This window comes from Rhinolophus hipposideros (assembly GCF_964194185.1).
Source record: "Rhinolophus hipposideros genome assembly, chromosome: 9".
Lineage (NCBI taxonomy): Eukaryota > Metazoa > Chordata > Mammalia > Chiroptera > Rhinolophidae > Rhinolophus > Rhinolophus hipposideros.
The window spans coordinates 46,548,375-46,574,431 of NC_138055.1; the positions used below are offsets into that span (position 1 = coordinate 46,548,375).

The 26,057-nt window shown below is 34.8% G+C and overlaps 1 protein-coding gene across 2 annotated transcripts in view; it reads right to left on the reverse strand.

The window, feature by feature from the left end:
* The window catches only part of ADAMTS20 (ADAM metallopeptidase with thrombospondin type 1 motif 20), a 155,727-nt gene that overhangs the window by 3,160 nt on the left and 126,510 nt on the right, over nucleotides 1-26,057 (reverse strand). Inside the window, exons 30-38 of one of the 2 annotated variants that reach the window (XM_081059853.1) lie at nucleotides 22,260-22,433; nucleotides 22,013-22,183; nucleotides 20,448-20,648; nucleotides 19,615-19,744; nucleotides 19,295-19,389; nucleotides 19,112-19,206; nucleotides 17,879-18,012; nucleotides 16,711-16,802; nucleotides 710-814 (exon numbers count right to left, since the gene is read on the reverse strand). In XM_081059853.1, coding sequence (XP_080915979.1) covers nucleotides 710-814; nucleotides 16,711-16,802; nucleotides 17,879-18,012; nucleotides 19,112-19,206; nucleotides 19,295-19,389; nucleotides 19,615-19,744; nucleotides 20,448-20,648; nucleotides 22,013-22,183; nucleotides 22,260-22,433 — 1,197 coding nt within the window. The remainder of the gene's footprint in view (nucleotides 1-709; nucleotides 815-16,710; nucleotides 16,803-17,878; nucleotides 18,013-19,111; nucleotides 19,207-19,294; nucleotides 19,390-19,614; nucleotides 19,745-20,447; nucleotides 20,649-22,012; nucleotides 22,184-22,259; nucleotides 22,434-26,057) is intronic. The other variant, XR_013994018.1, reaches the window with a different exon arrangement.

Genomic DNA, 26,057 nt, shown 5'->3' on the forward strand with positions numbered 1-26,057 from the left:
AAGAAGACTTATACTTGTAGATCCTGATTTACTATAGGGAGAGTCATGCTATCTAAGACACGGTAACTAAGTAAGAGGAGCCATCTCATAAAGTGATAGGACACCATCACCACCAGCAAAATGAAATGGTTTCTACTGTAGAGAGTACATGTGCTAGAAGGAAAAGCCAAATAACATTGCTATCGAGCTAAAGTTAGGAGAAAATATGTGTACAATCATAAAAAATTGTCCGAATTCTTAAAGAAACTATTGTAAAGGATATTTTGCTAAATGATAAGTGGTCTACCACCACCCCAATCATAAAATCAAAGCGGTAACATATATAAATCGAAAATTCACCCCTCGGTTTGAAATAGTAAAACCTGTAAACCTTTAATAATTAAAGTACAGCTAAAAGTACAACCTCTTTCTGCAGTATCTGCATTTCCAGACATTAGCCCCAAACTTGAACTAGATAAGCTCTCAATGCCTTGACATTTGATATTTCATGTTCAGATAGCTGTAGCCGGTATAAGAATATGTATTCTTATACATATTCTTATGTAAATAAGATGAACCCAAATCCATAAATTAATGTTATACCCCATTATAGGCAATAACTCATTAGTCACTAACCTCACATAACTCTAAATTTAAGGGCGAGGACCTTTGATGCTAGTCCAGAGCGCAGAAGTATTTCAAACGGGCTTTGTGGTGCAGCAGGACTTACCTGTGATCTATGGATGATGACAGCAGCATAACTCCCCTGAGCTAGCCACTTCGCAGTGCTGGGGATCTTCATCCCAGTTCCCGCCAAATTAATGCTGAACTGGCCCTGGATTGTAAACAAAACCAAAATAGATGGAATTTATAAAATATTTAAGAATGGTCTTGGCTGGAAACATCTGAATGTGAATTATATAAGAAAGGACTCAAGTTGCTTTTTGAGGGTCTTCCTTTATAAAATGAAAGAATATGGATGCAACCTTACTGTAAAGAGAATTAACCAGGTAAAACATTTTCAAATTGATTATAAATAAGTCTGCTTGTACAAGAGACAGCTGAATTAATACCACACAACATTATTTGTGCAAACGTAATTCTGTCCAACCTTAGGACTCTGAGGCTTGACAGTTAGAGCTACTGTGCCTGTAGCCATAGGCTGGTCCTGCCAGAAGAGACATTTACATGGACTCATACCAGACTTGAATGTTTCTCCAGTTTCAATGTTTCTCCAGTTTCAATTTTTGACCTCTCGTTGCTAACTTCCCAGACAAGTTATACCTGTCTAATGCATTTTCTACAATCTTCCATTACAATGCTCTTCCCTTTTGTGTTTAGAATATTACTTCTTAACCCACCACACAAAATAACTCAATACAGTATTATTCTAGCATCATGTCTTTTTCAAGTACCTAGAAGGGTATGTGGACGTGTCATGCCACGATTTACAGACATGGTGAGTGAGCCCCCTAGTGGCTTTATGATCTAATTCTTTTCAAGACACAGAACCATGTTTAAGTCAAAATATCTGTTAACGTTGAACTATCTTGAGAAAATACACGACTAAAATGGGTGAAATTTGTCATACTTACATGATCATGCAATACAGAATTATATACTGAAAACTAGAAATACTTCATGCTAATTAAGCCTACTGCCAATGTTCAATATATATAGATTGAGAAATATTAAGGCATTCTTAAATCACATCACAATATCCTACAGCCTAAGACTCATGAGTCTGGAGCCAGATGATATAAAACACTGGGGACTATATTATGTGAATGAAAATATTGTCATAACAGCAAAGGTTAAGTAACTTTCAAATATATTTATAATATGAATTATTACAAGTGCTAAAAACAATTACATATCAATTTAGTTTATTTTGATTTGTTAGCAATCTTATATTTCTGATTTAAAACCAAAATAGAGATTCAAATACATTTTAATACAATGATAATATATGGAGAATTTTCCCCACAACAAAAATAATTTGTAAAATTCCAAAGAAAATTTCTTATTATAAATGTCATTTGTAATGAAAAGTTCATATGAAGTTTAGAACATGACCTGCATGTTTGCTTCATTGCTGTATTCCCAGGTCCCAGAAGAGGATTAGGTACTCATTGTGTTTTTCAATGAACTAAGTCCAGCATTATAAAAGTAAATACGTAAATACATATTTAAATTCATTATACTCCATGATAAGGAGTGACACTAACACAAGACACGTTAGTATTTTATATTGGTAAATACTTGAATGAGAAGAACCAATTCTAAGGAGATGTGTGTGTGTATATATATATACATATATATATATATAAAGGAACGAACTTGACTGACTGCTGAGAGACTTAGGTGGTCATTAACACAGTCAATTAGGTCTAGAAATGTATTTCTCCATTTTCCCAGACTAATTTTCATGAAGTTTACTTATGTACTTAGTCCTTTTAAAAAGCAATATAATACAATCTCAAAGAAATGGTAAAGCAATTCATCTAAAATTTGGGAAGATATTGATAAAGGTAAAAATGCATTTCACTTATTTGTTCAAAATTGAATGACAGATACGGTGTCAAGTACTGTGAGAATCTCACTGTATATCTGATAAGAACAGATTGGTGGTTGCCAGAGGCAGGTGGGGAAATGGGTAAGGGTGGTCAAACAATCAAACTTCCAGTCGTAAGATAAATTCTGGGGATGTAATAATGTTCGCTATGGTGATTATATTTAACAACACTGTATTGTGTACTGCTAAGAGAATAGATCTTAAAAGTTCTCACCACAGGAAAAAAAAAATGTATCTCCGTGAGGTAACGGATGTTAAGTAAACCTACTGGGGTAATTTACAATATATGCATAATCCAATCACCTTATGTAGTACACCTTAAGGTAATACAATGTTATGATAAATAAGTGAAGTATTATATGTGCACTAATTAATGCAATGTAGAGATTATAGGTGCTATAAGAAGAGTATGTTCCCATAGAACTTAAGAGGTAGTAAATGATTGAATAAATGTATTGACTATTTTCATTCCAATGCTTCATTTAAGATTAAAATGTATACCTTTCTTAACTTGAACATTTAGTTCAGCATAGGAGCTGCTAAAAAAATGTGTTTTTTAAAAGTAGTATGAAGTTTACCTACTCTTCTACTCTCTTGACATAGTTTAGAAGATGCCACCATAAGACGCAAAATTCTTAACATTGTGAAAATGTCCATACTCCCCAAAGCAATCTATAGATTCAGTGCAATCCCTATCAAAATATCAATGGCATTGTTTAGAGAACTAGAACAAAAAATATGAAAATTTATGTGGAACCACCAAACACCCCAAATAACCAAAGCAATCTTGAGAAAGGACAACAAAGTTGGAGGTTATCACAGCATACCTGATGTCAAACTATATCACAAGGCTATTATAATCAAAACAGTATGGAACTGGCATAACAGTAGACACATAGCTCAATGGAACAGACTAGAGCACCACAAATAAACCCTCTCCTATATGGTCAATCTATGACAAAGGAGGCAAGAATATACAGTGGGATAAAGATAGTCTCTTCAATAAATGGTGTTGCAAAAACTGGACAGATAACATGCAAAAGAATGAAACTGGATCACTTTCTTACACCATATGCCAGAATAAACTCAAAATGGATTAAATATTTAAATGCAAGACCCCAAATCATAAAACCCCTAGAAGGAAACATAGGAAGTAAACTTGTTGGCATCAATCTTAGTAATATCTTTTTGGAAATGTCTCTTTGGGCAAGGGAAAAAATAAAAAAGGGGGACTACATAAAACTAAAAAGTTTTTGTACAGGGAAGGAAATCAACAAAACAAAAGACTGAATAGGAGAACATATTTTTCAGTGATACGTACATCTGATAAGGAACTCATATCCAAAATATTAATATCTAAGGAACTCATACAACTTAACACTAAAAAAAAATCCAATTAAAAAACGGGCAGAGAACCTCAATAGACATATCTCCAAAGAAGACATACAGGTGGCCAACAGAGATATGAAAAGATGCTCTACATCACTAGTCATCAGAGAAATACAAACTACAATGGCATTATGTGTGTATATATGGCATATATTCACACACACTTAGGTCTGACAGGTTCACAAACTTGTTGCAATGATGTTACTAATCTTTTTTTTTTTGACAAAAGAGGGATTAGTCATTAAAAGAGGGATTAGTCATTATGAATTTGTACCAACTGGACAAATAGTTGACCAAGTTTACTATTTGGAAGTGCTGAAAGCGCTGCATGAAAAAGTTAGACGATATGAAATTTTTGTCAATAATCCATAGCCTCACGGTAAAGACCAGCTCACACAGCACTGTCTGTGAGGGAGATTTTAGCCAGTAAATAACTGTATTGGAAGACCCTCCCTACTCACCTGATCTGGCCCCCAATGACTTCTTTCTTTACCAGAAGATAAAGGAAATATTGAAGGAAAGGCATTTTGATGACATTCAGGACATCAAAGGTAATACAATGACAGCTTCAATGGCCTTCTAGAAAAAGAGATCCAAAATTGCTTTGAAGGGTAGACTAGGTGCTGGCGTCAGTGTATAGCTTCCCAAGGGGAGTACTTCGATGGTGACTAGTGATATTCAGCAATGAGTTATGGAGCACTTTTTCTAGGATGAGTTCATGAACTTAATATAGTATATGAGGTGAGACAATTAAGTTCATGAACTCATTCTAGAAAAAGTGCTCCATAACTCATGTGTGTGTGTGTGTGTGTATCATATATATATATATATATATATATATATATATATATATATATCTCCAGTTGATTTTTGACAAAGGTAGAAAAGCAATTAATTGGAAAAAATATTCTTTTAAGGAATGTTATTAGGATAATTGGATGTCTATATCCAAAAACCCTCAGACTTCATACAAAATTAATTCAAATCAATCATAGGTCTAGATGTAAAACATAATGCTATAAAAGTTTTGAGGATGAATCTGAAAAAAAAAAGTTTTTGAAGAAAACAGGAGAAAATCTTTAACTTTGAGTTAGTCACAGAGTTCTTAAACATGACACTAAACACACAACCCATAAAGAAAAAAATAATAATTTGATGTCATTAAAATTTTAAACTTTTGTTCTGTGAAATACACTTAAGAGTAATAAAAGATAAGGTTCAGATCAGGAGAAACTATTTTCAAATATCATATCCAACTAAAGACTTGAATCCAGAATTATAAAAACTTCTTAAAACTAAACAGTAAGGAAACAAACAATGCAGTTTTAAAAATGGGCAAAGACATGAACATACACTTCACCAAGGACAATATACAGATGGCAAATAAACACATGAAAGATGCTTAACATCATTAGCCATTAGGAAAATGCAACTTAAAACTATAATGAAGTACCACAGAAGAAGGGGAAACAGGTAAACAAAAAACTTGGCAATACTAAAAGCTGGCAATGAAGCAAAACAATTACAACTTTAATCTTTGCTGGTAAGAATACAAAACAGCACAGCCCCTCTATAAAAGTTTTGCAGTTTCTTATAAAGTTAAACATACACATACCATATGACCCTACAGTCCACTCATAGATATTTATCCTAGATAAATGAAAATGTACTCATACACAAAAAAAACTACACAAACGTGCATACTAGCTCTATTCATAATCTCCAAAAACTGTAAACAACCCATTTTCTTCCAAAAGATGAATGGACAATGTAGGACATCTTTATAACATCCATATTATGAAATAATTCTCAGCAATAAAAAGCAACAACAAACATGGATCTCAAAGGCATTGTGTTGAGTGAAGGAAGTTAATCCCAAAAGGTTACATATTGTATGATTCCATTTGTAATGACATTCCAGAAAAGGCAAAACTACAGCAACAGAGAACAGAGCAGTGTTTACCAAGAGTTAGGTGGGAGGGAGGAATTGACTCCATGCACTGAGTGTGAGGGAACACTTCTATATTCTGATTATGGTGATGATAACATGAATCTGTACATATGTTAAAACTGTATAACAGAAATGACAATTTTGCCAGATGTTGTTTTAAAAAAAATTAAGGTGAATAGGCATGACATCTATTTAGAGAAAAAATTTTTTTCCCAAAAACGAACAGCTTTTAATGTCACTATAGACATACACCAGAAACCGAAACACAATCTTCATCTGAATTTACAAAAACCAAACAAAATAATGTCAACAGTGTCTACTTATTCTGGTAATATATTACAGTGTAAAACCAAAATTCTTTCTCTGACAGCATCTTGGTTAAAGGATTATGTTATAGCATTGCTAACTAGTTACTTTTTAGTAATCAGATACCCTGAGGAATATTATTAATAAATCATTTTTAATATTCAGCAATATATATAGGAGGAAACAAAAATAAATCTAGTAAACAGTATTTTGAAAATGAGCATTTTATGAGACGCTATTAAACAGTAGATGTCAAAGTTTTTGCCTTTTCTAGTTTGCTCCCAGTCTTTCTGAATTTTTATTTTTTTTTCTACAAATTTATACAGGTCACTTCACATAATTCTAACATAAATCTTTGTGGTGTTATAAAATTTGGATCAAATAGCACAGTTTGTTTACTCTGGCCTTTTTCTTTTTTGAGAAAAATATTTTCTGTTAGATTGGTGCAAAAGTAATTGCAGTTTTTGCAATTATTTTTAACCTTTTAAACCACAATTACTTTTGCACCAACCTAATAGTTAGCTTGCAAACAAAACCCCACCACATGCTGTATGTTAGACACACTTAAAAAAAGTGATTGATAAAATTACTACATTATTACTACTAAATTATACTAAAATTAAAAGGATGCACAAAAAAACATACCAGGCAAATGGCCATAAAAAAAGAGAGCAGAGGTAGCAATCCAGATAAAGAACAAAAAATTCAAATCTCAAATTAGGAAAATATGACAAAGTGCTTAAACCATAACCTACAATGAACACATAATACATGAATATTATGCATCAAATAGTACAGCAACTTTTATGAAGTAAAACTACAAGAGATACGAGGAGACATAGAAGCACCCTAATTATAGGAAGTTTTAATGTATCCCTTTTAGTAGCAAGACAGAAAGTGGGCAAAAATAAGGAGAGAGATGATCTTAATCAAAAGGGTAGATCTCATGGATATCTATGTCTATGTCTATGATCTTAATCAAAAGGGTAGATCTCATGGATATCTATGTCTATATCTATCTATCTGTCTGTCTATCTATCTGTATACAAACTCTGCATCCTGATAATAAAGAATACACATTCAAAATACTTAATAACTGGCTCTGAATACTCAAAATGAATGCTCTCCAGGCTCCACTGACATTGGCTAAATGTGGTTATTCTCTTGCTCTTATGTAATCAATATTAATTACAAAACAGCTGAAGAGATAGTTGGGTTTTTGTTTTTAATTTTTAATTTTTGTGGCTCTGTAAAAAGTACCAAACACTTTACTTCACTTTTGATATATGTACTCTAAAGTCACATCACACTCCTTAATGCTGTCTTATATTGCAATGTGGCAAAGTTTATTTTCCCTAAAGAGTGCCATATGTGTCCATTCTCTCTTTTAGCATTAATATCCTGGGGTGCCCTCTCATATGCAAACACAGAGGATGTGGTTTTGATGAATCCCAAACAACAGAATAAGTTCTTTCTGTGACATCAAACATCTGGAGAGTATTCATGCAAATGTTATGTAACTTAACACAGAATCTGGTTTATATATTTGACAGGACATCTCCAAGAATACAGGCAGTGTGTATTTTTGGTAACAGTAACCTCGGACAGTTGAATACAGACTGAATAAAGATAAGCATAACTCCTTTTGGCAGCACATACCTATGCCTGATAACATCTAATTTCAGAAATAGAACTTGGTGATCCGTAAATGCCTAGAGAACTATCTGAGAGAGGCATCTTACCTTGAAGGGCAGAGAGGAGCATTTTTGTTCTGTGCTGGTTCTGCCTTTGACTTTCTCAGATATCTCGTACAGGTTGTTAACATGGACTATCTGTTTCTACAACTGTAAATTAGGAGTAGGCAGTTTACAACTGTATAACTTTCTCAAGATCTTGTAGGAGGAAATGAAAGAAGTTGGATGAAAGGAATTAGAAATTAATGGAAATAGCTTGACTTATTTAAAAACTTGATTGTGCTAACACCTCTTATTCAGATTCCATGCTAATTGAGAAATATTGTGTTTATAGTAGTTAGCTTTCTGTTAAGATATTTCCTATAAAAAATGTTCACTAATGAGATAAAAGGAGTTTTGATTTCACTTGAGAGGTATATGATTTACTGGCATATCAGTCTCCTATGAATTTTGTTCATGTCTCATCAACCAGACCTCAATTCAACAAGTAATGAAAAGGACCAGATTCTCAGAACTTAGTGATCTTTCCAAAGTAATGGCATCTGTGAGACATTTAGCACACTCTTCACATATCTAGGTGGCATTCTCAATTTACTTCTCTCTAATCACATCAAGTAAATGACAAGAAGGCATAAATTAGAAGGAGGAGAGGATGTGGACAAAGGTGACCCAGTCTTGACATGGGTTGGTCATTGGAAAATGAATAATCTCCATTTAAGAGGAAACTGTTATTTTTTAAAAAATCCATATGTTAGGGAAAAGATTGTTTAGATGCTAAAATTTTAGAATAGGTGTTTGAAAAGACAGTATAAAAATTCAGAAGGTGGAGTACACAAGGGGAAGGACAGTCCTGGGAAGAGAACTGGATAGGAGATGTAGGTCAGAGAGTCACCATCTGGGAGATCAATATGACTAAAGCAGGGAAGGACAAAAATTGACATGAACAGAACTAACCAGCTTCAAAGATTGAATGAGATTCCTCTGCAAAGTTATCTACCTTTAAAAATATAGCCAAGAGAGAGGCATTTCTGGAATGGCAGTTTGAGGAAACCTGTGGACTCTCTCTCCAGCAAAACAACCCTAATTGGTAAAAATTATAAGATACAGCAACCATTGAAAGTCTCTGAAATTGTCCTAAAGTTATATAACAAATGGAGAAACATTTATGCAAGAAAATCTATGAACTTTAGATAAGAACAGTAAGCATCTGTGACATTTGAACCATGACCTGTTCTCTCCTCCCACCAGGAAGATAGTAATACTCTTATGAATGCAGCTAAGAACACAGGACTTTATATCCCCCAGATCCCTGTTAGAGCTAAGTTTTCTTGCATCCTTTAATGACCACATCAAAATTATAACTAAACTATAGAACAAACATTATTGAGAATTGCCTGAAGTCTAGCTGAACAGAAGTCCTAGGAGATACAGAAGAAGCCACCTCGAGACTGGTAGAAGGGGCAGAGATGCAGAATGGGCAGGTTCCATACCTGCAATATGGCAGTTAAAAATTGGGAGGATTATCTTGGCTACAGAGGTCCCACTGAGGAGTGAGGGGTCACAGCACCACCCAGTTTTCCCAGCCCAGGGTTCCAGTGCTGGAAAGAGATGTTCCCACAACTTTTGGCTGTGAAAACCAATGGGGATTGTGGCTGAGTGAGATGAGGGCTGTAGGAGTCCCAGGTATTCCTCTTAAAGGGCCAGCACACAGACTTACTCACTGACGGACTCACTCACTCTGAGCTCCAGTGCTAACTAAGGCAGCAGCTTGAAAGTCACCAGGGACTTACACAGAGGAACTCAATTGTCTGGCTGCAGGGTGAGTGCTGGAGGGACAGCTTTCTCCCAGACAGAAGGGCTGGCAGAAGCCATTGTTCCTTTGTTCACCCCTCCCCTACCCACCACCCAGCTTGCAGACTTAGGCTGGCATTATATCTGAGTTTCCATCAACCTGGCTAACACAGTTTGCTCTGCCCTGGTGATTCCCTGAAATCCTGCCCCATCCAAGTTGCAAACCCTCCAAAGCTGCTACCAGTGGCTTTTCCATACAAACAGCCTATCTTATTTCATGCTGCAGACTTTCCTAAAATCTCTCAAAGGTTGACAAAACCCAAACATGCAACATCTGGCCTTGGCATGCCCTGTACTTCTTTCTAAGCAGTGCCAAGACAGGCATCTATTGCAACAGGCCTTGGTTCGAGGCTTGGCTTCCCCTGGGCACCTCCAAGCCCAGAACAGGTGGGAGCCATCTGTGGATTGCTTTGTGGCACATTCCAGGTGACTCTAGGCAGGAGACAGGCTGCGGCTGAACATGGACTGAGGCTGAACCCCTCCTAGGAGGCCCAAGAGGAAGCACCCTTCATAGCAGCCTCAATCAAGCCAGAGCACACCCAAAGTGCAGACTAGGCAGGCACCAGAGCCCTGCTAAAGCAAATCTTGCTTTGTAAGGTCAGTCCCTGTGCAACAGCTCCTACATTGTAGTTATGCCAGTCTTCACAACCAATCAGCCCAAGGGTCAATACCTCCTATTGACATGTAAACAGCAACCAAGGCTCAACTACAACAGAAGGGCACAAACAACTCACACAAGAGACACACCTGGAGAACCTGTCTCAGGTGTCCAGGAAGACTATGCCACTGCGCTCCACAGGACACCAACTACATAGGGCCACTCTACTAAGACCACAAACAGAGTAGTTCTACCTAGTACATAGAAACAAACACAGGGAGGCAGCCAAAATGGGGAGACAAAGAAAAATGTCCCAAATAAATAAACAGAACAAAGCTCTAGAAAATGAAAAGAGAGAGAGAGAGAGAGACAAATAATTAACCAGATATAGAGTTCAAAACACTGGTTATAAGGATGCTCAATGATCTCAGTGAGAACTTTAAGAGTCAGGAAACATAAAAATGGAGATAAAGAACTTAAAAAAGAACCAGTCAGAAATGAAGAATACAATAACTGAAATAAAGAATACATTAGAGGAAATTAGCAGATTAGATGAAGCAGAGGATCAAATGAGCAATTTAGAAGATAGCAGAAAACAAACAATCAGACCAGAAAAAATAATTTAAAAGATGAGGATAGTTTAAGGGGACTTTCAGACGTCAAACATACTGACATTCTCATCATAGGAGTACCAGAAGGAGAAAAATCATAGGGGTACCAAAATGAAGAAGAGAAAGCAAGCAATTGTAAACCTATTTGAAGAAATAATGCTGGGAAACTTTTCTAACATGGTAAGGGAAATAGATATACAAGCACAGGAAGTGCCGAGGTGCAAACAAGATGAACGCAAAGATGCCCACACCAAGACACATCATAATTAAAATGCCAAATGTTAAATACAAAGAGAGAATCTTAAAAGTGCAAAAGAAAAGCAGTTGCCTACAAGGGAGCTCCCATAAGACTGTCAGCTGATTTCTCAACAGAAACTTTTCAGGCCAGAAGGGATTGGCAGGAAATATTCAAAGTGATGAAAAATGAGGACCTACAACCAAGATTACTCTACCTAGAATTGAAAGACAGATAAAGCACTTCCCAGACAAAAAAAAAAAAAAAGCGAAAGGAGTACATCACCACCAAACCAATATTACAAGAAATGTTAAAGGGGCTACTTTAGGAAGAAGAGGGGGATAAAGATAAAAAATATAAATAATAAAGTGACAATAACTACATATCTATCAACAATTACTTTAAATACAGAAGAATTAAAAGCTCCAATCAAAAGACATAGGGTGAAAAAGGAGGAGGGATTAAGAAGTACAAATTGGTAGTTACAAAATAGTCATGAGGATGTAAAGTACAGCATAAAGAATATAGTCAATAATATTGTAATAACTATGTATGGTGTCAGATGTGTACTAGATTTATCTGGTGATCACTTCTAAGTTTAATCACTATGTTGTACACCTGAAACTAATATAATATGTCAGCTATAATTGAAAAATAAAAAAAAATATTTAAAAAAGAGATAGAAATTATATTTACAAAAAGAGCCAAAGGACAATTCTGGAGTTAAAAAGTACTATAACCAAAAACAAAAAACTTCACTAGAGGGCTCAAACAGTAGATTGGAGTTGGCAGAAGAAAGAATCAGCAAACTTGAAAAGAGATCAATAGTGATGATATTATCTAAACAAGAGAAAAAAAGCATGAAGAAAAATGAAGAGCGACTCAGAGAAGCAAAGAGACATCATTAAGTGCACCAATATATGCATAATGGGAGTACCAAAAGGAGAGGGGAGAGAGAGAAGGAAAGAATCTATTTGAGGAAATAATATCTGAAAACTTTTCAAATTGTGAATGCATTAATCTACACATCCAAGAAGCTCAATAGACTCCAACTTGAGTAGACACAAAGAGATCCACATCCAAATATGCCATAATCAAGATTTTGAAAGAAAAAAATCTGAAGCAACAAGAGAAACATTATTACATACATAGAACCCCAAGATAAATAGCTGACTTCAACTGTTTATTTAGAAGCCAGAGGACAGTGGGATGACATATTTAAAGTGCTGAAAATAAAAACTGTAAATCAAGAATGTTATAACATGAAAATCAACCTTTCAAGAATGAAGGCAAAACAAAGACATTCCCAGATAAACAAAATTGAGAGCATCTGTTACTAGTAGACTATCTTACAAAACAGACTAAAGGACGTTTTATAGGCTATAATCAAGTGACACCAGGCATCAATGCAAAACAATGAAAGAGTACTGGTAAAGGTAATTATAAAAGACAGTATAATTACATATTTCTTTTCTTCTGTTAATTTCTTTTCTTCTGTTAACTGATTTAAAAAGGAATTATATAAATCAATATAAATACATTATTAACCTGTAATATATAGAAATGTAGTACATTTGATCACAAATGGCACAAATGAGGCAGGTAGAAACAAAGCTGTTTTGGAGTAAGAAAATGACACCAGCCAATATCAAATATACCGGAAGAAATGAAGAAAAACAGAAATGTTAAATAAAAAGGTTCATAAAAAAACTATAGATATGTAATTTCTCTCATTCCTTCTCTCACATTCTCTAAAAGACAAAGCTGTATATAAAGTAATGTTATAAAATGTATTGTGAGTTTATTATATATGTAGATAGCATAGGTTTAACAAATGTAACACAAAAAAGGGAATAGGAAACAGAGCTCATATGAGACTAATGTTTCTGTATTTCACTGAAATTTAGTATAAATCGGAAGTAGATTCTGGTAAGGTAAGATGTATATTGTAAGCCCTCAAGTGACCATTAAGGAAGCAGTTCAAAAAATATAAAAAAAACCAAACACATTGTGAAGGAAATTAAAATGTTACACTAGAAAACATTCACTGAATCAAAAAGAAAGCCGTAAGGAAGGAACAGAGAAACAAAAATAACGTAAGACATATAGAAAAAAAAGCAAAATGGCCAATGCAAATCCAGACATATTAATAATGACATTAAACAATGCAACCAAACAGCAAAGATCCAACAAAGTTCTTCCTATAGGAGACAAAGATATAAATAGATTATACTCAAAGATATAAATATGTTAAAAGTAAATGGGATGAAAGCATATATATCATGTACTGTAAACAAGCTGAGAGGTCTTTATAATATCTGATACATTTGGAATTTTATAACATAGAAAAACTGCAGCTAAAGGACATTTTATAATGATAAAAGGAAAAATGTATCAAGAAATTATGACAATTGTAAACATGTAATCATGTGCAACAAAACCCCAAAGTAAATGAAGCAATAATTCAAAAATAGTAGTTGCAAAATTTCAGTGTATAGAACTAGGAAGATCAACAGAAAAAAGAAGAGTTAAACAATATTTTAAATCAACTAGGCCAAACCGACTTCACCCAACAACACAATATACATTCTTTCCAAGCACATATTGAACATTTTCCAGGATAGCCATATGGTATGCCATAAAACAAACCTCAGTAGATTTAAAAGGATTAGACAATACAAAATGTGTTCCAACCACTGTGGAATGTAAGTAAAAATCAATAACAAGGAAAATTTGGAAATGCACAAATATGTGATTTGAACACCACACTTTTAAACAACCAGTGGGTCAAAGAAGACACCATAAGATGAATGAAAATTAACACACAACATATCAAAACTTCAGGGATGCAGCAAAAGAAGTGCTTAAAGGGAAATATGTAGCTGTAAATGCCTATGTTAAGTATGAAATTGATCTCATTATCAATAACCTAATTTTTTACCTAAAGACACTGGAAAAAGAAGAGCAAATTAAATCTAAAGCAAGCAGAAAGAAAGAAATGATAAATAATAGAGTGGAAATTGATGAAATAAAGAATAGAAAAATAACAGAGAAATTCGCCAAATTAAAAGTTGTTTTTATGAAAAAAAATTGATAAACCAAAAAAGAAAAAAGGAGCCTCAAAGTACTAAAATCAGGAATGAAAGAGAGAACATGACTGTGAATCTCATAAAAATATTAAGAATTATAAAGGAAATGATATGAACAATTGTATGCCAATCAATTAGATAGCTTTTATGAAATGGACAAATTCCTAAAAAGACAAGCTACCAAAATGGACCCAAGAAGAACTAGAACGTCTGAGTAGATCTACAATAAGTAAAGAAATTGAATCGCTAATTAAAATAACTTTCACAAAAAAAAAAAACTCATGCTCAAATGGCTTTGCTGATGAATCTACCAAACAGTAAACAAAGAATTAATTCTTCACAAACTTTTCCAAAAAATAGGAGAAGAAGAAACACTTTCCAACTCATTCTGTGAGACCAGTATTTTCCTGATACCAAAACCAGACAAGAACATCACAAGAAAATAAACTGGTAGGCAAATATCTCTTATCAATACAGATGAAAAATTCTCAACAAAGCATATCAAATCTAGCAACATATAAAAAGGATTGTATACCACGACCATGTGAAATTTTCCCCAGGAATTCAAGGTTGTTTCAAAATACAAAATCAATCAGTATATCACTATAGGAATGGACAAGAACCACAGGACCATCTCAATAGATGCAGAAGAAGCATTTGACAAAATCCAACACTCTTTCATGATAAAACTACTTAAATTAGGAATACAAGGGCACTTCCACTGCATGATCAAAGGCATCTACAAAACACTCAGCCAACAGACTAAATGATGGTGGACTAAATGCTTTCCCCCTAAAATCAGAAGCAAACAATGGTATCCACTCTCACCACTTCTATTCAACACAGTACTGGAAGTTTTAGCTAGGGCAATGAGGCAAGACAAAGAAATAAAATGTATCTAGATTGCAAAGGAAGAAGTGAAACTATCTTCATTTGATAACATCACCACGTATATAGAAAATCCTTGGGAATCCCATAAAAAACTATTACAACTAATAAATGAGTTCAGCAAGGTTGTAGGATACAATATCAATTTATAAAAATACAGGCAAAAATTGGAGATTTACCAGGCGGGGAGGTCTCTTTATTGGATAACTCTCCCTGTCAAAAGCCTTTTTTCTCTTGAAAGAGAATCTGCTGCCCTATTAATGCCTCCTAGAGTTACACACACTGACCTCACTCCTCTTTCATGGAGCTCTTAATTATTTAAAGATAGTTATCTATCCCTTCCTAGCCACCTTCTTCATTTTCTTTCTGTAACATGATTTAAATAGTCCTTTTGCTCCTGATTGGCACCTCCTACCTCTAAATAAATTAAAAATTCATTTTTCCCAACAGAAATTTTAAGATAAATATTCCAGTGTCAAGTATAAATAAATCTTTTAGTCTCTAATATTGTGTTTTGGTACCTGATGATTATATTAGGCTGTTTAAAAATCACTTCATGCTCTACGTGACTCCTAATGAACTCATGGTGCTTGAATAAAACACCTAAGTCTCTTTCATAGCCATTGCCAGATTTTATTTGTTATTTCTGTACCTAAAATTTATTGTTTATGCCAATTAATTTTCCTTATTTTTTTTCAGCCCATAGGTCTAGTGTCTTTTCATCTCCTTTAGGTCTGATTTGCTAATACAGAAAATTCCCTTTCTTTCTAATATAAGCATACCTTATGTGTCATATGATAAAAATTGTAAATGGGAAATTCCAAGAACAGAAGGCTATGCCAAAACATTTAGCTAATTTCATTCACAATGATATCAATAATATAATTACTACTTCTGGTGCATGGTTTTTCAATTAGATAAGAATCTACCTAAGAATGCTATATTCATCTAGCTTACATCTCTCCATCTTATAAAAATGCTGTTCACTTAGAAAATTCCTTTTTAAAAATGAGATACTACATTTATTCTAGGAAGCACGCTCAATTCTGGAAATCACAGGTGACATAAAAGGGTATGTGAAGAGAACTCTGGAAATAAAGGATTAAAACAAGAATAAAGATACTATTTCACAAATAGCAAGTTATTCTGGGAATGTTACAGACCCAGCTCACTAATATAACTGATGTTGGCGGTAGTGTAGAAAATCACATGCTTGTGATCCATTCCTTATAACATACTCGTATATCCAGTCATTTCCATAGACTGCGTGGAAAGGTTAGAAATTACAAAGCATCATTGAAGGAGAAATAGGATCTGAACATATGAAATTCTTGCTATTACACCGTTTAAACAAACCCAAAATTGGCAAAAATGTGTTTCCTGCCCAAAGTTTATCTACAACCTTTGAAACAAAATTCATATAGGAAGTCTGCATTTTCTATTATTTTTCTTGCAATATTCTAGTTAAGGACATGAATGAAGAGAAACAGTATCAATGCTTTTTTCATAGTGAGGAGAAAATAATGAAACAAATTATGAAATACCTGGGGGCATCTGGCAGCACTATAGCAATCTCCAGCTGTCGCAAATGGAACTGCTTTTCCAAATATTGTCTGAGCAAAAAGAAGGTCTGTAGCTATAAAATAAAAAAGTAAAACTGTTTAGCATTGAAGCATTTTATGTTTTCCAATCTTCATCGTCAAACATACATTATTCATATTATATTCCTAAATATATTTATATAATTAATTCAACATATTAAGCAAAAATGCTACATAATTGTAGTACATAACCTAGACCAGACTCTCAACAAATAATTTTTCTTTAATACAATAATGTGCACCTCATCAATTGTCCTAAAAATTACAGGCATATCTGTAACTAAACCAGAAGTTTAAAAAATTTTTATTATATTTTATATCATAGTGAATAATTAAAGTGAGGTCAGGAGCAAAGTTACAGAAAAAAAGCATTATTTAAAGGTAAATAACGATAAAGCAACATATGAGTGCTTCTATACTATATATATATGTATCTATGCATATGTAGATTCTCTATATATGTATATATATAACGTATACATATGTGTGTGTGTATAAATTCATTTAGGCAATTCAAAAACTCCCAGCTAAAAAGTGTGCTATTTTCTTTGATTTCTTATGTGGCAGAGAGCTTTGATTTCTGATGTATTTTTTCCTTTTTTTGTAAGGGCACCTAATCCCCTTTTTGGGTAGATACGTAACTTCTAGGATGGCAGGCTGCTGAGTATAGATTAAGTTTCATAAGTACATTTTGACTTGACTGCATTATAAATTGCTTCATATATAAGCAGCAGGTACATAGCCTTAGATCTGTGGATGGGGCTTTATCTCTTTGCAATGCCAGTTACTAACTGTATGAATTGGGACAAGGCACTTAACTTCTGTAACTGCACCTTAATTTTATCACTTGCAACAACTAGTTGTTAAAAAGATCAATGGAGACATTATGGTAAAATCTTATCACTATCATTACCACTACATTTTTTATTAAGGGTCCCCATGGTCCATGTCATTGCAGAGGAAGTATGTAGTAACTTAAAAACAAGTTAAGTAACTATTGTGCAATGCTAGGCCCTTCGCTATACCCTGGCTATTACATAAACCAACATATGGTTAGAGTTCCTTAGCAGATCGAGGCTTTTAATTTTGTAAATGGTGATTCAGCACTTACTTTTAATTTGCATAGAAGTGAGATCAATTCTTATTTTGCTGAAAACAGTGTGTCCAGCAGCCAGGTAGTCATTTTTACATTCACAGTCTTGCCTCCTACTTCCATTAAAAGGACATTCATATGGATTTTGTAGTCTGGAACAACATTAGAATTTTTTTAGCATTAGATACAGCTATTAGCCCATAATGTAGATAAATGGTAAACTTTGGAAGTGGGGAGGTAAAAGATACACTCTTCAGTATGACAGTGTCCACAAGTTAAATGAGAAAGAAGTAAAAATTACTAAAGGGTTACATACGAGGTCTGACAAATAAGTTCGAGAACTTGTTGTAACGATGTTGCTAAACTTTTTTGATATCAGAGGCATTATCCATTATGAATTTGTACCAACTGGACAAACAGTTAACCAAGTTTACTATTTGGAAGTGCTGAAAAGGCTGCATGAAAAAGTTAGATGACCTGAACTTTTCGCCAACAATTCATGGCTCTTGCATCACGACAATGCACAAGCTCACACAGCACTGTCTGTGAGGGAGTTTTTAGCCAGTAAACAAATAACTGTATTGGAACACCCTCCCCACTCACCCAATCTGGCCTCCAATGACTTCTTTCTTTACCAGAAGATAAAAGAAATATTGAAAGGAAGACATATTGATGACATTCAGGACATCAAGGATAATACAACAGCTCTGAAGGCCATTCCAGAAAAAGAGTTCCAAAATTGTTAGAAGGGTGGACCAAGCACTGGCATTGGTGCATAGCTTTCCAGGGGGAGGACTTTGAAGGTGACTGTAGTGATATTCAACAATGAGGTATGTAGCACTTTTTGTATGATTAGTTCATGAACCTAATTATCAAACCTCGAATGAAATTAGCAATGGCAAATTCAAGACCAGTTTGTGGAAAAGTAATTCATCTCTAGTTTTCCTAGCTTTTGTTACTGGCATTAATATGATTTCTATGAAAATTCACATAGGTCTTAAATTCCCCGCTTGTCTGTTGTCCCACTGCTGTCCACAGTATCCTTATTAGTCAGTCTCCTCAGCAATACATGTTAATACTCAAGTCTTTATTACTGCACAAAAATGGACAACATCTAACTTAGGTCCTAGTGTGTCCACCTGCTTCTAAATTACTTGTCCCACTTGCAAACAACTCAAGTATCACTCTGAATGCTAGAATTTTCTTGAAGGACCATAAAAATACACTGAGAAGCCAAAAGACATCTCTTACCTAAAACCATACACTTCAGAAAAATTGTCTTCTTCACCTTTGACCAATGATATATATTCCTTGGGATTCTCCAAGTGCATACCTGCACAATAAATCTAAAGGGGAAATGCAAACATCTAGAAAAGCTTTTCCCAAAGTCAACGGTCAGTGTTAAAAATCAAATAGGAACTGTTTTCATAATACCTTTATTATTCTTCCCTTAATGTTAAGGTAATAGTCACCATCCTTGGTAATGTTGTTTTGCCTTTGGATTTCTTTGCAACTGGTAAATGTTTTACCTTCAAGGACAAGTAAATTGAACTTGTCAATAATCAACACATTACAAGCACCACATTACAAGCACCGCATGAATTTAACTCAGTCATAGAAACATTATGCACTGAAAAAACAGACACTTCCTTTTGTAGAACATATGACTACTACCAATATTTACTTTCATATTTTAATTAAAACTTCTTAGGAACACGTAGGTACGAGGTAGAGTTCTGAAGTCTATTACTTACAGTCATTGACATAACATTTCTTTTGAGCATCTGGCTTTAAATGCTTTAAACATAAATCACTGGACCGACCATTTTCAGCCATGCATGCCACTCTTCTCTCCATTATACCAGTTCCACATGTTACTGAGCACTGTGAACAGAGTAAAATATGAAGTTAAAGCCTTTAATGAATAAAGCCATTGAATTCCTATCTCCTCCTCTCAGACTAGGTCCTTTTGGAACAAACTGATGATCAATAGTGGCTAGATTTACTACAGATGGAGAAATACCCTGGAGGCTAGGCAATCACAGGTGAGAGTAAATCTTAGGCATTAGCCTGAATCTATGATGTCTCAGTTACTGGCTTCTTATCATTTATTTTGTATACTTATATCAACAGTTTATTATAAATGCTTAATAAACATTAATTAATGTTGGTTATTCAGACTACTGTGTTTTTTCTCACTGTTACATGATGCTTGCAAAGCAATATTTACATGCTTTCTATCAATTATAGTGGAAGTGGCATAAAGTGCAAATAACTTTTATTACTCATATATTAGATTTATTTACTTCTTCACCAATAAATATTTTTTTGAGCATCCACTCAAAATACAAGCCACCATGAGAGGCTCTCAGAAGAACTGAAATAAATATTAGTTATATTTCCTCCTTGTAAGATGGTTACAGCAAGAATAGAAAAAGAGATATTTATGCAAATAACTGATAAAGTAGTTTTTAGGCAATAGGGGGTTGAAACAACTCTGAGATTTAGTTAGATATGCAAATTAGTAGGCATCCCTCCCCTAGAAAGTCTCGTTCGGAAGGTTTTGAATTCGTAATTGTATACTGACCTTGCTCCATTTTCCAACTTTCCAAGTGGCCACATGCAAACAGCTCCCAAAATTGCATTTGTGAAGCTGTGGGGAAGGCAGCACAGGGCATTCTTGATAGTCTATAGGCCAAAGCTGATGGAGCTTATATTTCTCAGTAGACTGGATCCCAATGCAGTATGTAATCCTTTGTCGGTAATTAAATCCACAGTTACCTGCACACTGGAAAATAATTAGAAGGGGGAGAAGATGTCCTTAAACTTAACCAGGACCTAATATTCACCAGGTATTTTTATATGTATTTATATACACACACATAAATATATAAACACAAACTATGCCAAATTACCCCCACAACAATCCTATTTATTAGCCTCATTTACACATGAGTAAATAAAGGTTCAGAGACATTAGGTAACTTTCCCAGAGTTGTACCATACATGGAAAGGATCCACATTCAGACTTGATTCTATTTGTAGTGCATGCTAGTAAAGGAAGCCAGATACAAAAGACCACACATTGTATGATTCCATTTATATGAAATGTCCATAATGGGCAAATCCATACAGGCGGAAAATAGATAAGTGGTTACCTGGAGTTTGGGGAAGGAAAAAATGAGGAGTGACTACTAATGGGTACAGAGTTTCTTTTTGGGGTGATAAAATTTTCTAGCATTAGATCATGGTGATGGTTGCAAAAACTTATGAATATATTCCCTAAGTTGTAAATGCACATATAGAGATGTTAGAATTAGCAGAGGAGCACATTAAAAAGTTATTAATAACTGTAGTTTGTTCAAAAAGGTAAGCAGAGACATGGAAGGTATAAAAAAGCTGAAATCAAACTTCTAATGATGAAAATGACACTGTCCGAGATGGGAAATTGGATGGGGAATAATGGCAAATCTGACATGACAGAAGATTAGTGGACTTAAAGATATCCATACAGTGAAATATTCAATGATAAAAAGCAATAAATTATCTCAAAATACTTATGAAACATCAGACAAAAACTAGTACATGCCGTATGATTCCTTTCATATAAAACTCAAGAAAATGCAAACGAACATAATGACATACACTAAAAACAGATTATGTTCCCTGAGGGTGGAGGTGAGGGAAGGGGAAAGGAGGAATTATAAAGCAGCATGAGAAAACTTTGAAGAGTGATGGAGATGCCCTTTGTTTTGAATATGATAACAGCTTTATGGGTGTATCCATACATCAAAATTTATCGAACTGTACGCTTCAAGTATGTGCAGTTTATGATTTGTCAATTACATCTCTATAAAGCTGTTTTTAAAAAGCAGGCCATTCTGCAGGGCCAGTTTGCCAAATTGTTCCTAGGGGTGTGTTTCACAGTTGTCACTAGTTGGCCCTTGGAACTGCACTAGAGTTTATCATCCATGTTGTTATTACTCTACGAGTATTTGCAACATCCAACTGTCAGTGGTTTCCCCTTCAACTGATATGCATACCATTATCTGTCCCCACATTCAAATTTAGACCTAGTTTCACTGCATCAAATTTTAGACTCGCATGTGTTTTCCAGGAGCAAAAATTCTTAACTTCCTTTATTTGCCTTACCTGAGAGGAGTCTGCTGTTACCACAATATACTTGCAGGAAGGATTCCTGCACTTCTTGATTGACAGAGGCCTGGTTGAAGGATCACAAAAACTTTCATTCACTTGAATGTTTTGAGCATCAATGCACCTCACTGGCCGATGTGTCTCCTTTTTCTTACATGATGTCGAACACTAAAAGTGCAATGACGAAATGAATAAACACATGCCTTTGTGCAGTGTCTTGGAAAGTTGACTTGTCAATACTCACATCCGGCCACTCTCCTGCCACCCACTGGTACTGTGTGCAGTCCTGACGCCAGCATTGCCTCTGAAAATAAGGCTGTGTGGACCGATCACACATTTCTTCAGCCACCCGACCAACACCTCTTAGTCTGCAGTACACATCCCTTTGCTGAAGTCCAGAGCCACAGGTCACAGAGCACTACAAAGACGCCCAAATGATTTGAACAATTAGCCAACAAATATCAAACTATGTAAAAATAGCAAAATAGTGCCAAGATATATTTTCTTGTTTCTTTTACACAGAACTTGATATAGTATCATGCATTACATAGAAAATACACGCAATCAGTATTTTTCAAGATTGTCTGATGTGAAGCATCTATCCAAATATACATTTTATTGTGCAATACCTATTCAAGCCTTATGGAAACTATGACAGGTTATGTGATATGTCATACCAGATACTCCATCCCAATTAATAACTCTCTCTTCTGACTTAATTGTACTTAATATCTATACAACTTATCACACAACAAAACTACTCTACTTTGTTTTCAATCACTTAAATATTTACACTGTATGCATAATCTTCCTCAAAGAAACAATTTCCAAAACGTATTATATTCATCTTTATTACTCTAGTACCTACTATACTCGGAGGAACAAATTTACTAATTTGTTGATTGATGGTTATATTTCAATGGACAAGTGTTTTGGGAAGCTGGTTGTATAAACTGTACACTCAGACAACCTTGTCTTAACCTCTCCAGGTCTCATTTTTCTTATCTGTAATAAAGAAGACTTTATATTATTTGTAAAATTTCGTAGAACACTTTCCAGACATTTATTCCTAACAGTAGCTCTACAAAGGAGGTACAGGGCTGAGGACCTGGGATACAGAGATGTTAAGTCATTTGCCTGAGCGGCTCCCTCTAGTTAATAGTGAAGCAAGTTGAAGCTCAGTTCTGACTCCAGACTTGGAGCTCTCGCCAGGCTGCCCCTAGGGGATGGGGAAGGACTTGGCAACCTCCCAGGCCTTTTCAGAATGCCAGGTCATATAACAACAGAGCTTGACCACAAGCAAGCTGTGATGCCACCATTAGTAAAGTGCGGAGAACAACCAGTGATACTTATTTAATTTGCTAACTTGGTTTTTTTATACTCCTTGTTATTCGGAAGGGATTGGAAGTCACAATGCACGATGTTTGTTGCTAACTGAGGTATTATAAGGGTTAAGAATCAGGTTCTTCACTAAGTTCTCTGCTTCTGTAAGAGTTCCAGAGGAAGTAATTTTTTTCCCCACAACAGTAAAAATATATCTGTAGAATGTGGTTTTAATCATGAATGAAAATTAAAATTCCGCAAAAGGTAAGAATTTAGTTCATTTGGGAGACTCGAAATCCTTAGATAGTTGCAGCATTTTGACTCTAAGGATACTTTAAAATGTAGTTTTCTATCTTGTGTGTATAAGCAGCAACTGACTTAAAGAGAATTTTTATTTTTTTAACCTATAAAAAACATTATGCGTATCAACATAGCTTATATTGACTTTCATTTATGCTTAAGCAGTCGAATTGTGCCAATGCATTGAGTGTTTTCACAAAACACATAAAGCTCCTTTATATAAAGACAATCGTAATGTGTGCTTTGTGCAGGGCACAATGAGTAGACTGAAATATCTGTATGTAGTTTTACTTATCTGAACCTCCTGAGAAAATGTTTAGCCTATAAAATAAGGCTCCTGCAAACATTTTCCAGGGATAATGTCAGAAATATAAACTACATTTGGAAAACTTCCTGCCTCTAAACCTGAAAAAAAAAAAAATTCCTGGAAAAAAATAATTCACAAAACACAGCTTAGCAAGAAGTTCTATCAGACAATATAATTTTCTATAATTCAATAAACCACAATGTTTTATTGCTCCTTTGATCATAGCACGCGTTTAAAAAAAATCCACTGAGGCCATGGGTAATTACTGTTGTGGATCTCTTCCCTGAAAGGAAACAAAATGGACTACTGCTTGGAAGAGAACAAGTAACTTTTGCTTTCTAGTTTTTTTAAGAGATAAGAGTATGAAAGAGTAAATTGATGCAACTTCAGATTTGAACAGAGAAGAGAATTTATGAATTAAATGAAATATTACTTAGCCTGGTATCATCGATAACCCTAATTGCCAATAAAACCTTTTAAAATCTTTTCTAAATCTCACTAACTCATTCAGTACCACTGACCACTTTGTCGAGCCGTTGTGGCTTCTGTGATCGAAATCCCTTTGGTGCCAGTGGTCTCCTCTTTTGAGATTGCACCTCCTCAGAGTTCTTAACTGATTCTATTTTCTTTGTTCAGCCTTTAAAACTTAGCATGTTTCAGGGTTCTGTTTATAACTTGCTTCTCTTGTCATCCTCTGAGCTCTCAGCAATTTCTTCTACGCACCAATAATGTCTAAATCTGTTCTCCAGACTTGATCGTAATTCCAAGCTCTACATTTATATTTTCATGTATTTACAAGAATGTCTCATGCGTTTACCAGAATCTTCATGTGTTTTCTACATGGACATGTCCAAGGCACTTCAACACTTCAAAGTAGCCCTTGCTACCTTTGCCTAGCCCATCCCTCATGGTCATGGATACTGTGAAGATATGATCACCGGCTCTTAAGTCAAGTGACTTACTGAGGACCTTCCTGGGTCCACCTCTAACCCCAGAATGCGCAGTGTTATTTAATAGTCTTATAGAACTACATATTCATAAGCATGTTAAATTTTTTTTTAATCCAGCTAACTAATGTGAAGGCAATGTGAGCCTATCGTTATGAGTGTAACACAAATAATTGATTGGAATGCACTAATCCACCAACACTGCATAATTTAATTCAGATAGGAAAAATCAGCCACATATGCTATTTATACATAAATATAACACTGCAAAGAATGGCACTTTAAAGACTTGACAGTGGAAGTAGAGACGGTAGATTTTAGCTAATCTAGAGGTACTAGAGTCAAAGCAGAGGTAAAGAAATGTTAGCATGTACATTGCAAAAACAGGTCTATCAAAGGCCGACTTTGCTATTTAATAAACAATTATTTAAAATGCAAATAGTGATGTCTTCTCTTTTGATGCATTATTTATAATTTCTTATTAATGAATGTAGGTTTTGATGTTATAGTCAGTTATGTGTAACCATGCTTTACTTCACATGAGTCAATAATGTAGCAGCAGTATTAACTGTAGTCATACAGCATTTTGAGTTAGAAAAGACTCTGAGTATCTAATCCCTGGGAGTATCTAATTTCTCTTCAACTCTGAAATCCTTTTTATAGTAATATAAATAAATAAACATCATTCCCACCCATCCTTCTATAGCCTTAGTCTGGGTACAGTCACTAGATCCTGAAAGCAGTTACTCCATTTTTGGATAACTCTTGTTAGCAAATACTGTCTTATATTGAGCTGAAATATTCTTCTTTAAACTTTTATCCCCATCCACAGTCTGTCCTCCTTACCAACATAGAACGAATACAAACTCTCATTTGAGAAAGTATGAAGGTGAGCCCTGGAACTGCAGCAGCTCTCTTATGGCCGTTAGGAGTTGACCAACAGAATCACAGAAATGCCAATCCAGCACGCTTATATTGTCGAGCTGCTGAATCATACTTAAAACCACTGACCTTTCAGTTTCCAGACAGTGAATTTCTTTGAGATTATGCCACTAATACTCAAGGTTTTTCCTACTTGAAACAGAATATAAGGGAATGGATCCAGAATAGTCGTTACCATTTGATTGAACTCCCCTGGGGATTTGGTACTTTGTCAAAACTTTTC